Raw genomic sequence first — 12,842 nt, 5'->3', positions numbered from 1 at the left:
CATGTAGCACGGATCTGCCCTTCATTTCCTCTCTTCCTATAGCACCAGGACACAACTTGGTCACACGGTCACCTCAAGATGAGGGAACGTACGCCGGCAAACCAGTGTGGGCCAGTGTCCTGTTCCAAGTCAAGCCCATGTCCTAACACATCCACAATGTAGTGAAATACCCACTGAAAATAAATTCAAGCACTTCTGCAAAAATAAATAAATGTTTAAAATTGCAACTTTTAAATAAAAATTGGCTAAAGTAAAAAAACTTCAAGCCTAAGAAGAATCCATATTGGTATTCCCAAATGACAATATCATGTACCTTTCTATGAATTATACCTTCTCATATAGTGCCCAATAGGGAAAATAAAATGTAACTTAAAACCTCTGTCTGAGGGAGCACAAGCCCCGATGAGCCACTGGCAGTAAAGCGCTCACTATGCACCCAGGGCCAGGGTGGGATCTTGGAGGAAAGAGGTGAAACCCTAAGTGAATCAAAAGCCAATTTAAATTCACAGGGCACCGGCTGAGGCTGCAGTACAAGGGGAAGCCGTGAATCAGGCAGCATCTGAAAGGATGCCTGCCTCTGTGGACGCCTGAGTGTCCAAACGCCTCCAAAACATTAAACCCCCAAGTCTTTATTTACATTTCACCAACTTTCAAAGCTTAATTACTCGGGTTTACAAAAAAATCTGTCAATCTTTTATGGCAAACTACTGCCCTACTAACATTCTCAATAAATTTTCATGCTAGCAAGTTAGCAATTACAGTTAATTAGCCTTAAACGTGCAGTTAGGTCAACGCCATCCATAGCCCTTGGAAACACAAAATGAGACTCATACGTCACCTCTGTGACAGTCAGTGATGCCCGATCATCCACCCAGATAATACAACTTTCAGGGCCACGCGCTGCAGAAAAGATGCCAGCTGCCAGCACACACGGCCTACATGCAAGTGGATGGAGGGGAGGCATTCGCATTGCTGCCAAGGCCATGCTCAGGGCTGACCATGAAGTTGGCTAGCACTGAAGCTCCACTGGGCCCACCCCACCCCGAGCCAAGCCCCAGTAGCCCCCCGAGCCCTGCACAACAGCACACACTGCAGTTCAGCAACTGCCATAGGCATCACCAGAAAAAGGCATGCCCATTTCAACACATGAATGTTGAAAATGAAAGTGATCATTTTGTTTAACAGTTTGCTGGAAAAGCTCTGGAGTACTTCTCTTTAGTAAAACATTTGTAAAGTCTGCTGCAAACACAAAGCGTATCGCACAGAAATCACTCGTTTGTTTTCACGAACCTGAGTCCTCGTGTGCTATAGTAACAGGAACGCCTATAAATGAACACACAGTACTTTCAGAGGTGAAACAGGACAATGTGCCACCTAGAAGGTGCCAGTCAGAAACCAGAGAGAGGAAATGGCAGCAGCAAGGAATGCCTTTGGCCCTGGACAACCCATAAAACTTGTGCATTTCCAAACCACTGCTTACAGGTCTGAACACTTGTGTCTCCATATTTGAACCCTGACCCCTAGTGCGATGGTGTCAGGAGGCAGGGCCTTTAGGAGGAGATAACTGATGAAGGTGGAGCCTCACGCTGGGGTTAGTGCCTTTCTAGAGAGACCCTGACAGTGTCCTGGCCCCTCTGCACATGAGGATATGGTAGGAAAGCTGTCTGCGACCCAGAAAGAGGCTCCTCCCCAGGAAGGAAACTGTGCCAGCACCCTGACCTTGGACCACCAGCCTCTAGGACTGAGACAACAAATGTCTGTTATTTTTCAGCCACTCAGTATGTATTTTGTCTCAACAGCTGAATGGACTAAGACAGAACTATTTGCCCAGGTGTCATAGCAGGTCCTGGCCCCCAAAGGTTTTTAAAAGAGACAAAGAAAAACACACAGGACACCTGGCATTGGCCCGAAACACACCACATATCACACACCACACAAACAGACGAGGCAGAGCTGATTTCCCCATGAGATGCCAGGAGCTCCCAAAACTCTTGGAAATTTGACCAATGTTCATGAGGCCCCAAAGCAGACCGAGGAGCAAGGCCCCCAGACTGCACCTGGGGGCGCTGGTGGTGAGAGGGGCAGGAGTGCAGCTGGCTAGCAGTTTGTCAAACAGCTTGCACAGGGTGGATGGCACCTTCAGTGTGATGGCACATGCTGAGTCCCTAACTAGGAGTACACAACTATGTGGCACAGTGAGGGTAAGGGACAGAGAGCAAACGAGAAGTTAGGTCAGGGTTAAGATGTGAAAATGAAAGCAAACCCAGTGAATCCCGAAGAAAGCTCGAGAATTTCCTGATAACAACAAAACAAAGCCAAAGAGAGGCTGCTCTGGGTCCAGGAGAGGTTTCCACGACCAGTCCCTCCCCGGCCCAGCTCCTGCTTGTGCCGAGTGCTACAGGCAAACAGGCCTCTCTGCAGCGAGATCACGGCCTTAGGAAAACCCAGAGAAGCCCAGCCAGGTGTGAAAAAGAGACAGTGCCACAGAAGGGCTCGACCAGGGCCTGCAGGGTCCACACCCAGCGGAAGCAGAGCCACTCAGGTCCTGGGCAGCTGGGACGAAGCCGTACCACGGCTCAGGGCTGTGTGGCACTCATTTGGTCCCATACCTCTGTGTCCCAACCCTCAGGATGAGGGGAACAGGCTAGAGATACCAGTGCTCGTGTAAACATGGGTCTGGATTGGACAGGGTGTGAGACAGCCCCCATCCCCCTAAAAGGAAAGTCTGTCCCACTGCGACGTACAGCCTATAAAAAGTTCCAGAGGGACAGGAAAGGATAGAATAGGGAAAAAAATGTCTGAAGAAACAAATGCCCAGATTTAACAAAAAATAATAGACCTTAAACAGAAAAAGTATGAAAATCTACCCTAGTGACATATAAGAACATCAGAGCAAAGAGACATTTCTAAAAACATCTACAAAGGAACAAGTAAGCCCCGGCTGGTGTGGCTCAGTGGATTGAGTGCTCCCCTGCAAACCAACGGGTCGCCGGTTCTACTCCCTGTCAGGGCACATGCCCGTGATGCAGGCCAGGTCCCCATTTGGGGGCCATGTGAGAGGCAAACAATCGATGTTTCTCTCAAATACTGATGTTGCCCTACCTTTCTCCCTCCTTCTCCCTAAAAATAAATAAATAAAATCTTTTTACAAATTTAAAAAAGAAACAATGTAAAGACACCTTAGCAGAAATACTAGATTCAAGGAAACGTTAGGTTATACCCTCACATTTTAAGGAAAAATAAATCAAATCCAGAATTATATCTTCTCAGCTATAATTTCACTTAAGGATGAGGGTAAAATAAGGTAAATCTCAGATACTCGAGGTCTAAGAGTTCTCCTTCTTTGACACTGTTAAGGAAAAAATAGCCCTCAACTCACACACGAGTGTGCACAAACATACACACAAATGCGGGCAACGCCTTGCCCGACAGTGCATGGCCGGGGCGGCACAGAGACGAGCGAGCGAGACAGGACAGGCTCCAGTGCTGCAGCAGGGGGCACGCTGGTGCAGAAGGAACTCGGGGCACACGGCGTGAGTCGTGTGTGTGCGTGGAGGGTGGGGGTGTCAGAGCACCCCCAGGAAGCATGGGAAATAGGAAACAAGGGAAGAGACCCGAACAACCATAAACACAGCGACAAAACCTGGCTCAACAGAGCAAAGGAGACGCCCAGAGCCGAGCCTTTCAGAAAGTCGTTATATAACATCCACAAGAGACAATTAGAAGTGTAAGGAAAAATGAAAATAAAAGGGGTAAAAACTGACATACAAGGAAAAACAAGAAAGCTAAATTAATTTTTAATACCAAAATTTATACCAAAAAATGAAAAAGGGACAAAGGAAATGTGCTCTATACACACAAAAGAAAGCTGAGCAAGATGAGTCTAGAAAGGATTACGAACACAGTTTAAAGTGCTGCCCATGAATGGAAGCCAAGAACTGCCTGCAAACTCTGTCTGCTTAAAGAGCAGGCAGGCCTGTCGGATGCGTGTGCCCCCCAGTGAGCCGAGCACCCACCGACAGGCTTGCAGAACCGGGAAGGCAACAAACAGCAGAGACGTGGTCAAAGTCAAGGAAAATGGAAACGGTGAGCAAAGTCAAAAGCGGGCTATTTATTGAGGAAAATCTTTTAAAAAGAATTAATCTGAGGAGAGAAAGTGAGTTTCTGAATGGGTGACAGTGGCCCGCAAACGACTGAGGCTCGGAGCACAGGCACAGAGCTGCATCCGTGGTGAAGGCAGAGACTCTGGGGGTGGGGGGAGGCAGGGAGCTCTGCCCACCTGACAAATGAGCAGCCACGCCCTCAGCCTGGGGCGTGGGTGCAGCAGCAAGTGGGCAGGCACAGGGACAGACTGGGCCACCCACTGAAGTCACACGGGAAAGCTGAGCTCACACCGGATGGTTACAAACCTGCTACTACGAACTCAACATTTTATGCTTTTTACATTTTGACTGTTCTTAAATATTTGAAAATCTGAAATCGCTTTCATTAAACCTATGTTTTCCTAGTAAAGGCTAACATTATGAACTTTTTTTAAATTTTAAATAAAGTTTTTAAATTGCCCTTATTTTTTTCAAGGCCTTGGCTGTTTAGCTTGAGCAGACTGGTGACATTTCCAGTGACCCGTTTGCCAGGGGTTACTCTCACCACAGAGACGGAGAACCAGGAGGACAGGTGGACACTGATCTGACCTCGCACCCCTCTCAGAGCCCACACACAGACACAGACGCACACACACAAAGGCTCCCTCTGGAGAGTGCTGCCGTCTCTCCTCTCCACCATCTAGAGACGTGGAGCTTGGCTCCCACAAAAGGTAGCTGGGCCGCTGCCCACAGTCCACCCTCCGGCCCTGGAATGGACTTTTCTTACCAGCTTCTCTCTCTTCCGCTTCTGCAGCTGCCACTTCCTTTTGGTGCCACAGGACAGAGTTCTCTTCCTTCAGCTCTTCCTGCTGCCGAGTCACCCGATGAAGCTGCTGCTTCAGGCTCTCCAGCTCGAGCACGAGGCCCTGCTCGGACATCTCCTTCTGGCCCAGTGCCTCCTGCAGGCTGGCCTTCTCCTCCTTGAATCCCTCGATGATGCCTGAGGAAGCAGGAGAGACATGACTGCTGAAGCCCAGCTGGAGGCGTGAATGAAGCAGCCGGGCAGACGAGAACAGCCCTGGCACCAGCATCAGAGCTGAGTGGTTACACCTGTGTCTGGTTCTTAGCTAAACAGCACAGGGCTACCCCACATTCCCAAGCATGTGTGGGAGCTGCCAGACAAGGCAACGCACCTGTGAGCACCCATTTACACACACCCATTCGTGCCAAGTGTCTGGCACACAGGGCCACTGTTCGTGCCAGACACCAGAGTCTCAGGAGTCAGAAGCAGTCATAGTGGTGACTGTGGGGACACTCACGGCCCATCACCTGTGATGGGAAGATGAAAGTTCACATCTCACCATGCCATGAAACACCCTGGTTGTTGCTGCACAAAAAGCAGCAGATGGTAAGTACCAGGGGACAGGATGGCCCACAAACCCATCTGCTGCAACTCTGACTGTCCCCAAAGCTACCATGGTTCCTCCCAAAGGAAATCCATTCCACTGAGGAAAGTCGCTAATACCTCACACCATTTGTTTAAAAGAAATTCTCTGCTACCCTGGCTGGTGTGACTCAGTGGCTGAATGCTGGTCTGCAAACCAAAGGGTTGCCGGTTCAATTCCCAGTCAGGGCACATGCCTGGGTTGTAGGCCAGATCCCCAGTAGGGAACGTGTGAGAGGCAACCGCACATTGATGTTTCTCTCCCTCTCTTTCTCCCTCCCTTTCCCTCTCTAAAAATAAATAAATTCTGTGCTAATACCTCCTCTTAGCAAGGCAGTGCCTGGTGCCAGCCTATCCTCGCTGGCCCACCAGCTACTCACCTTCCGCCTTGTGCAGCTCCAGAGTCAGCTGCGTCTTGGCCGAGTTCTCCTCCTCCAGGCGTTCCAGTAACTCCTGGTGTTTTCTAACGACCTGGGCTACCTCCTCATTCTTACAGCTAAATTCCTTCTCAAAACGAGCATGAATTTGACGTGCTTCCTCCAGCTGAAAATTTGAAAATTGGAAGTGCATATCAAAAATAATCAAAGCTTACACTAATCCCAATAGAATTCTACTTGCTTAGAATTCTGGTGAAATCATTAACGTTCCACAAGAAACAACAGCTTCCATGTTCACTGTTATGTCAATTACTAAAGAAAATTGTTCATTCAACAAATTTCCAACAATGAACAATTCTGTGCACATAGGACCAACCAGAATCACGCACTTATGAACCGTGGATGCACATGTCTCTGCATGGCAACACTGTTAAGGGCACATGACCACTGAGAGCCTGGTACCTGGGCGGGGATGAGCCACCAGGTCCACAGTTTGAGAAGAAGATGGGAAAGGCCCCAAGGGTGGCAAGAAGTCACCACAAGCAGTCACCCTGGGGCCAGTCACCATAATGAACAGGAAACCTGATGCTTTCTACCTTCCTGACTAGTCACCAGGAGGCCTCCCTGGCCTCTCCGGATGCCCCCACTTCTTGCCTCAGCCATGGGCCCCAATCTTCCTTTCTTTGCCAGCTCCTCTAGTAGGCATGCCCATTCTGAGGATCCCAGGCCACCCATCTACAGGCTGTGGGGTCCTAATTTATCTCTGAATTCAAGATGACTGCTCCTAGCTGTCCAGACAGACAACTCAGCATCTAGCCTGGGCCATCCCATGTACTTGATGCAACTCAGCTACTAAGAAAACCTATTGGTTTTATCTTGAAAACAGCACCCAAGGCCGCCCCTCACAGCTTCTGTCCTCTCAGGACATCTGGCCCTGCCCCACAGGCGCCAGGCAGTCCCATCACTGCACCTGGCCTGAGCAGGCCTCTCACTTCCCTCCTGCCACTGCCCTGCCCACCTCCCAAGACTCTGCTCCACTCACCCCATCTCCCCAAAACCTGTCCTGCCTTCCCTCCCACATGCCCCACTTGGCCCCTGCTGGTGGGATGGTCAACCTCCCTGTGGAACACACTCGATGTTGTCAACTTCCAAGGAGCAGGACACAGGAAAAGCAAGCGTGGGCCCATGAACATCAAGGGCACCTAGTCGAACATCAGGGGAGGGCTGCAGCCCGGTGACACCTGCAGATGCCCACAGAAGGGCGTGTGTTTCCATGTAATGACATTTGGAGGTAGGGGACACAAGCAAAAGCACCGCGTGATCTGCTGGCTGCTGCCCAAACCTGTCCGGGCTTTGAAAGAAGATGGGAGGTGAAAGAGGGACAGGTGGGGGGCGGGGGCGGGGCGTGAGAAGATGTCAGGTCTTGACACTGCCCGCCTGCCCTGAGGGAGGAACATCACTCTATTTCTGAGATTCGAATAGTGAAGTTCCACATGAGTGCTTATTTTTTTTTAAATTTTATTTATTTATTTTTTAGAGAGGGAAGGGAGGGAGAAAGAGAGACAGAAACATCAATGTGCAGTTGCTGGGGGTCATGGCCTGCAACCCAAGCATGTGCCCCGACTGGGAATTGAACCTGCGACACTTTGGTTCGCAGCCTGCGCTCAATCCACTGAGCTACGTCAGCCAGGGCTGAGAGCTTATTTTTTAACTGGGCAAACTTTGGGAAAAAAAGAATCTCTTTATTGCTTTCACTTATTCCTATGTAATGTGTCTCCTATTATCTAAAATGTCCTAAAAGGGTTAACCTAAATAATTCCTTTTTTCAGCGACAATCTTTGAATGTAAATATATTGAACGTGGAACTAAAACAGTACATAGTGAAAAGCAGAGCCCTGGCTGGGTGGCTCAGTTGGCTGAAGCATCGTTCCGTACACCAAAAAGGTTGCAGGTTTGACCCCAGGTTGGGGCGTGTACGAGTGGCAACTGATTGATGTTTCTCACATCAATGCTTCTCTCCCTCCCCCACTTCCTCTCTCTCTAAAATCAATAAACATATCCTTAGGCGAGGATTTCTTTTTAAAAATGAAAGAAAAATTAAAGTAGAAGTGGGCTAAATTATACATCATCTAAGTTAAGGATGCCGAGGTTTCATTTTTTATTCACAGCAAGTCGACTACACCTCAAAAATGTTGGTTCAGAAAAGACTTCTCCTCAAGGAGTCTCTCAAATGAAGACAGTGACCCTTTCCACCCCTAGTGGGGGTGGCAAAGGGGGGTCTGAGCAGTAGAATCAACAGTTTCTGACCCCAAACACCAGGTGCAGGAGAGAATAGAAAGAGGCCAGGTCCACCTAGAGAATCAAAGCATCCATCTGCACCCTGTGGGGCTGGTGAGAATCAGAAACACTAATGATGAAGGCCCACCAATCTATACAACCCACTTTACTCATTCACCCACTGTCCTCTGAGGCAGAACGTTAGTGCAGGGGCCAGAATGGGGCCACAGAGCAAAGAAGGGGTGGCAAGGCTGGTGCAGAGTGGGCTGTGTCTCACCTGCTTGGAGGAGTCCAGGGCCATCTCCAGGAGGCTGTCCACTGCCAGGCCAAGGCTCCGGTACATGCTCCTGATGGGCTGCTCACACTCCAGTGTACTTTCTGGGCTCATGAAAAAGCTTTCACGGATATGGCTGCTGATCTCAGCCATGGAAGACACCTCGGTGCATTCAGTCAAAGTTTTATCCAGCTCTGTCAGGGCCACGTCGGGCCCAGGCCATGTCTCATCCAGTGCTGGAGCTACACAGAGCAAACACAGAGGCCTGAGCCACAGAGAAACGTGCACAGTGACCCGACATAGGCATCAGGAATAAGCATGCCCATGTCATTAGGGACAGCACCCCATTTCAACAAGAAGTGGGCTCACCAGTGCTAACAGGAGGGGGGCACAGTCCAGGGGGGTTGTGGCACCTGGATCTGGGGGCTACACGTGGCCTGTTCATGCTCACCTGCAGATGGGGACTGGCCTCCCAGCCTCAATTTGGGCAGATTTTCATCTTCTAGGCAGAGACCCACACGCTCACTGATCCGGCTTTTCAGGATGATAGCAGCCTTCACTGTCTCTCCAAACAGGCCCAGCAGCCTCTGCAGGGTCTCCTGGAGAGCTGTCCTGGGAGGGGAAGCACAGTGGGTGGCCACTTTCAGCTGGGATCCCAGCTGGGTGGCTCTGCAACGGAGCAGAGCAGACCTTGCTGCTAATGCTCCTCATCTTTAAATTATGCTGTTATTGTTCATTCAGCATGTGTCTCTGGAGTCGGCCTCCAGCAACCAGCACAGGGCAAGGGCCCGCAGTTGCTCTCCCCTCGGATACACAAACCCCACCTGTCTCCATGGCACAGCCTCCCTGACCCTCAGGGCCCTGACCTTCGTGAGTCATCTATTCACACCTGAACCACAGCCCAAGTGCACGGAGGCTCTCCCATGCCTCCCCTGGGGCCACACATACACATACTATGGAGGTCAGTGAGGTTTATTCTTCACAGGGCCAGGACTCAGCCTGAATCCCGTCTCCAAGCCATACATACCCTTCAGGCCAGCCCATCCAGCTGGTCTGCCGTGATGACTCTGCCTAGGATGTAGCTACAGGCAAACTGCTACAGCTGGTGTACAGTTTGCCTGTAGCTATGTGGGGCCAAAGAGGGCAGGACATGGGCTCGGCCACTCCCACATGTTCACAGGTGCACTCCCTGCCAAAGGCCCCACACAGGTAGTGCTCCCAGCATGGGAGACAGCACTGAGTGAAACAGGCACAGAGCCTTGCCCCCCAGAGCTAACACTGCCAGTGAGGGACACAAGAAGGCAGTGGGAGGAGAGATGAGAGGACAGTGGGCAGACTGCATGGAGCACACAAACCTTGGGGCGTGGGTGGCCTAACAGCTTCCTGGGGGTTAGCCGGCCTAACAGCTACCCAGGACCCTGACGTTAAGGTTCGGGGAAAGGTAAGAGAATGACCACAGAGATGGTGGGTCAGGGAGGGCAAGTGCTAGTTCTGCTCTGAGAGAAAACGCCAAAAGGCTCCCTCGAAGATGGCCCCACCTCCTCCTCGCACCCTGTCCAGACCATGCCAACCCCTGATTCCTATGATGACCCACCAAAATGCCAAACTGCTGTGGTGCCCGGGCATCTACAGCTGCTGCTCGCCTGGCTGGACATACATCCAAACACCTGGGGATCATTTGCCCTCTGCCACGTCCTTCCCACATGCAGAGCTGCTGGCCACAGAGCCTGCGCACTCCACTTGCACTCACCGTAGTGGCTCAGGGTAACTGCCAGGTCCACAGAAAACCACAGTTGCTACAAACTAGTGCTAGAAAAGCATGCACATCTTCACAGAGAATTATGATGCTTTTGAAAGAATGAAGCGAGACCTGGTGGGGACCTGTTTGGCAAGAAAGACATGGATCCCATACTTGGAGCTCAGGAACAAGCCAGGCCAGCCCATCCTGCCTGGTGTCTCTTTACCCTCGAGGTCAGTACAGGACAACCAGAGAAGACCCTGGGCAGAGATGAGTTGTTGAGCACAGCTCAGATGAAAGGGCCCAGAAAAAGGTCTGCCCACAAGCGGGACGTTGAGTAGCCGCTCAGGCAGACAAAAATGAATTTCCTGACATCAGATGCAAATAACTGAACAGTTCCAGAAGCACTCCAGACTAGTAGACAGGACAAGCATAACTAAAACCGAGACGAAACATGGGGGAAAATTCTGCAGATCGCTAACTGTGCCTGCATCATAGCACCAAATTTTGTAGGCAAAAATGTGAAGCTTTTTTTTTCATGGTCTTCTTCACATTCCCCCCCTTAATTCTAAAATGGTGGGTATGCAGGTCTGGACACTATTCAGTACTTATCTTAATGTTTAAAATCTTTTCATTTTAATTTTAGAGAGAGGGAAGGGAAGGAGAAAGAGAGGGAGAGAAATATCAATGTGTGGTTGCCTTTCACATGCCCCCTACCAGGGACCTGGCTCACAACCCAGGCATGTGCCCTGACTGGGAACCAAACTGGTGACCCTCTGGTTTGCAGGCCGGCACTCAATCCACTGAGCCACAGCAGCCAGGGCTAAAATCCTTTTAAATGGTAAGAATCATGCAGCACAAGGGTCCCCTTCCCCAGACATCAATGTGTGCTCGGGGTCGGTGGCAGAGGAGGGTGCTGACCTCTTACTGTGAGACAGGTCCACGTCGGACTTGAGCATTGAGATGAGGTTCGTGCCTTCCCGGTTCTCCCTGTCCCGCCTCTGCTGCAGCGTCTCCAGCTCCGAGCGGCGCTCTTCTATCTCACAGCTTAAGGATAAAATCTGGTCTTCCAGCTGTTGAGGAAAAATTGTCAAAGCTTCAGTTAAAATAATTTAGTTAAAAATAAACTTCTATAAAGAGGTTTCATAACTTTCATCATTCAACTTAATAAGAATGACAAAAAACGAACAAGGTAGTGATTAAGGGTGAACGTTATTAGTACAGTCTTTGCTCCATTACTCTCTGCCTACAGAAACGGAATACACAGCCCTTCCAGCCTGCCGGCCCTGAGGGGAAGAGGGGACAGCTCATCAGAGATTACTCTCACCAATTAATAACTCAAAACAAAATCTCTTTTCTGGTCATTCAGAGTAAAAATCAGTTGCCAGACAAGTGAAGATCCCTCTTACAAATGTGTCCTAAAAACAAAAAGTCAGTGACCTCAGTGTCTCAGTGGGCTGGGTGGGTAGGCGGCGCCAGTTACCACGGGCTCCCGGATCACGCGAGAAGCTTAAAGAATGTGTCTTCCAGCAACATAGCAACTTGAGTCCCTGAGCTCATCGCCAACAGCAGCAACTTAGCAACTTCTTGGTTTTGGTCCAGCTGACTGACGAGAACACGGGTGTCCTCCCCACGGAGGATGAAAGAACAGAGGATACAACAGACCATGCACGTGCCGAGTGGGACCACCCGCACCCCAGTCCCACCTCTCTGGAGGACAACCGGACAACCCACAGCTATAAGGGACCAATGAGCTGACTTGCACTGAGCCCCGTATCCATGACTTTCAGGTCACCTACACCCATGACTGGTGCCAGGGCACACAGGCCACCACAAGGGCTGGTTCCACTCAGACAGCCTGTGGGACAGCAGACTCTCCTTGGCCTGTCCTGCTCCCTTCCTTTGCCGAAAGCACACGGCAGGTGAGAGAAGATCCTAACATATGACCAAGAGGCAAATAAACATCTTAACAAAAATGACCAGAAAAATTAGAGAAATAATTCTATTAAATTTTAAAATTTAAATTGTTACTTGTACATCTCCCCAACCTCCAGAGAGACGTGACCTTGTGAACTGTACTATAACTAACCCCTGGCCTTGTCTTCTTCCACCGTCACGTCATCTTCCTCACATCCCCTCCGTAACCCCAAATGCCTAGAAAGAACTGCACAGTTATCCTCTGAAGTATCTGAGAGCTTACTTCCGGCAGGCCATCAGTTGGCTCAAAGGATTTCTTTTAAAATTCTCTACGGCCCTGGACAGTGTGGTTCAGTTGGTTGGAGTGTCACTCCACAGACCGAAAAGGTCGTGGGTTTGATTCCCAGTCAGGGCACATACCCAAGTTGTGGGTTCAATCCCCAGTTGGGGCGTGTAAGAGAAGGCAACCAACTGATGTTTCTCTCTCACATTGATGTTTCCCTTTCTGTCTCTCTCTATCTCTCAGCAATGAAAACATGTCCTTGGATGAGAATAAAAACATAAAGTAAAAGTAAAGCAAAAACCCTCTACAGGTTTGAACAGTTCTCACATCAGCATGAATCCAAAGGAATACTCAGCCTTAGAAAGGAAGGGCATTCTGACGCAGGCTACAACGTGGACGAACCCTCAGGACACCCTCTGTGAAATGAGCCAGTCACAGAAGGACACATAC

General features: G+C 50.0%; 1 protein-coding gene across 6 annotated transcripts in view; it reads right to left on the bottom strand.

Annotated features, from left to right (window-relative positions):
* Nucleotides 1-12,842, bottom strand: part of PCNT (pericentrin) — a 104,075-nt gene that overhangs the window by 42,768 nt on the left and 48,465 nt on the right. For 4 of the 6 annotated variants that reach the window (XM_036017533.1, XM_036017534.1, XM_036017535.1 and 1 more), the window contains 5 exons: nucleotides 11,114-11,265; nucleotides 8,906-9,066; nucleotides 8,458-8,696; nucleotides 5,907-6,069; nucleotides 4,870-5,082 (listed from right to left, as the gene is read on the bottom strand). In XM_036017533.1, the coding sequence (XP_035873426.1) occupies nucleotides 4,870-5,082; nucleotides 5,907-6,069; nucleotides 8,458-8,696; nucleotides 8,906-9,066; nucleotides 11,114-11,265 (928 nt within the window). Of the gene's footprint in view, nucleotides 1-1,290; nucleotides 1,324-4,869; nucleotides 5,083-5,906; nucleotides 6,070-8,457; nucleotides 8,697-8,905; nucleotides 9,067-11,113; nucleotides 11,266-12,842 lie in introns of all 6 variants that reach the window. The other 2 variants (XM_036017532.1, XM_036017531.1) reach the window with 1 other exon arrangement.

This window comes from Phyllostomus discolor, chromosome 2 (assembly GCF_004126475.2).
Source record: "Phyllostomus discolor isolate MPI-MPIP mPhyDis1 chromosome 2, mPhyDis1.pri.v3, whole genome shotgun sequence".
NCBI classification, from domain to species: Eukaryota; Metazoa; Chordata; class Mammalia; order Chiroptera; family Phyllostomidae; genus Phyllostomus; species Phyllostomus discolor.
Note: the sequence above shows the minus strand (reverse complement) of the source record. Positions and strands in the feature narration are given on the sequence as shown.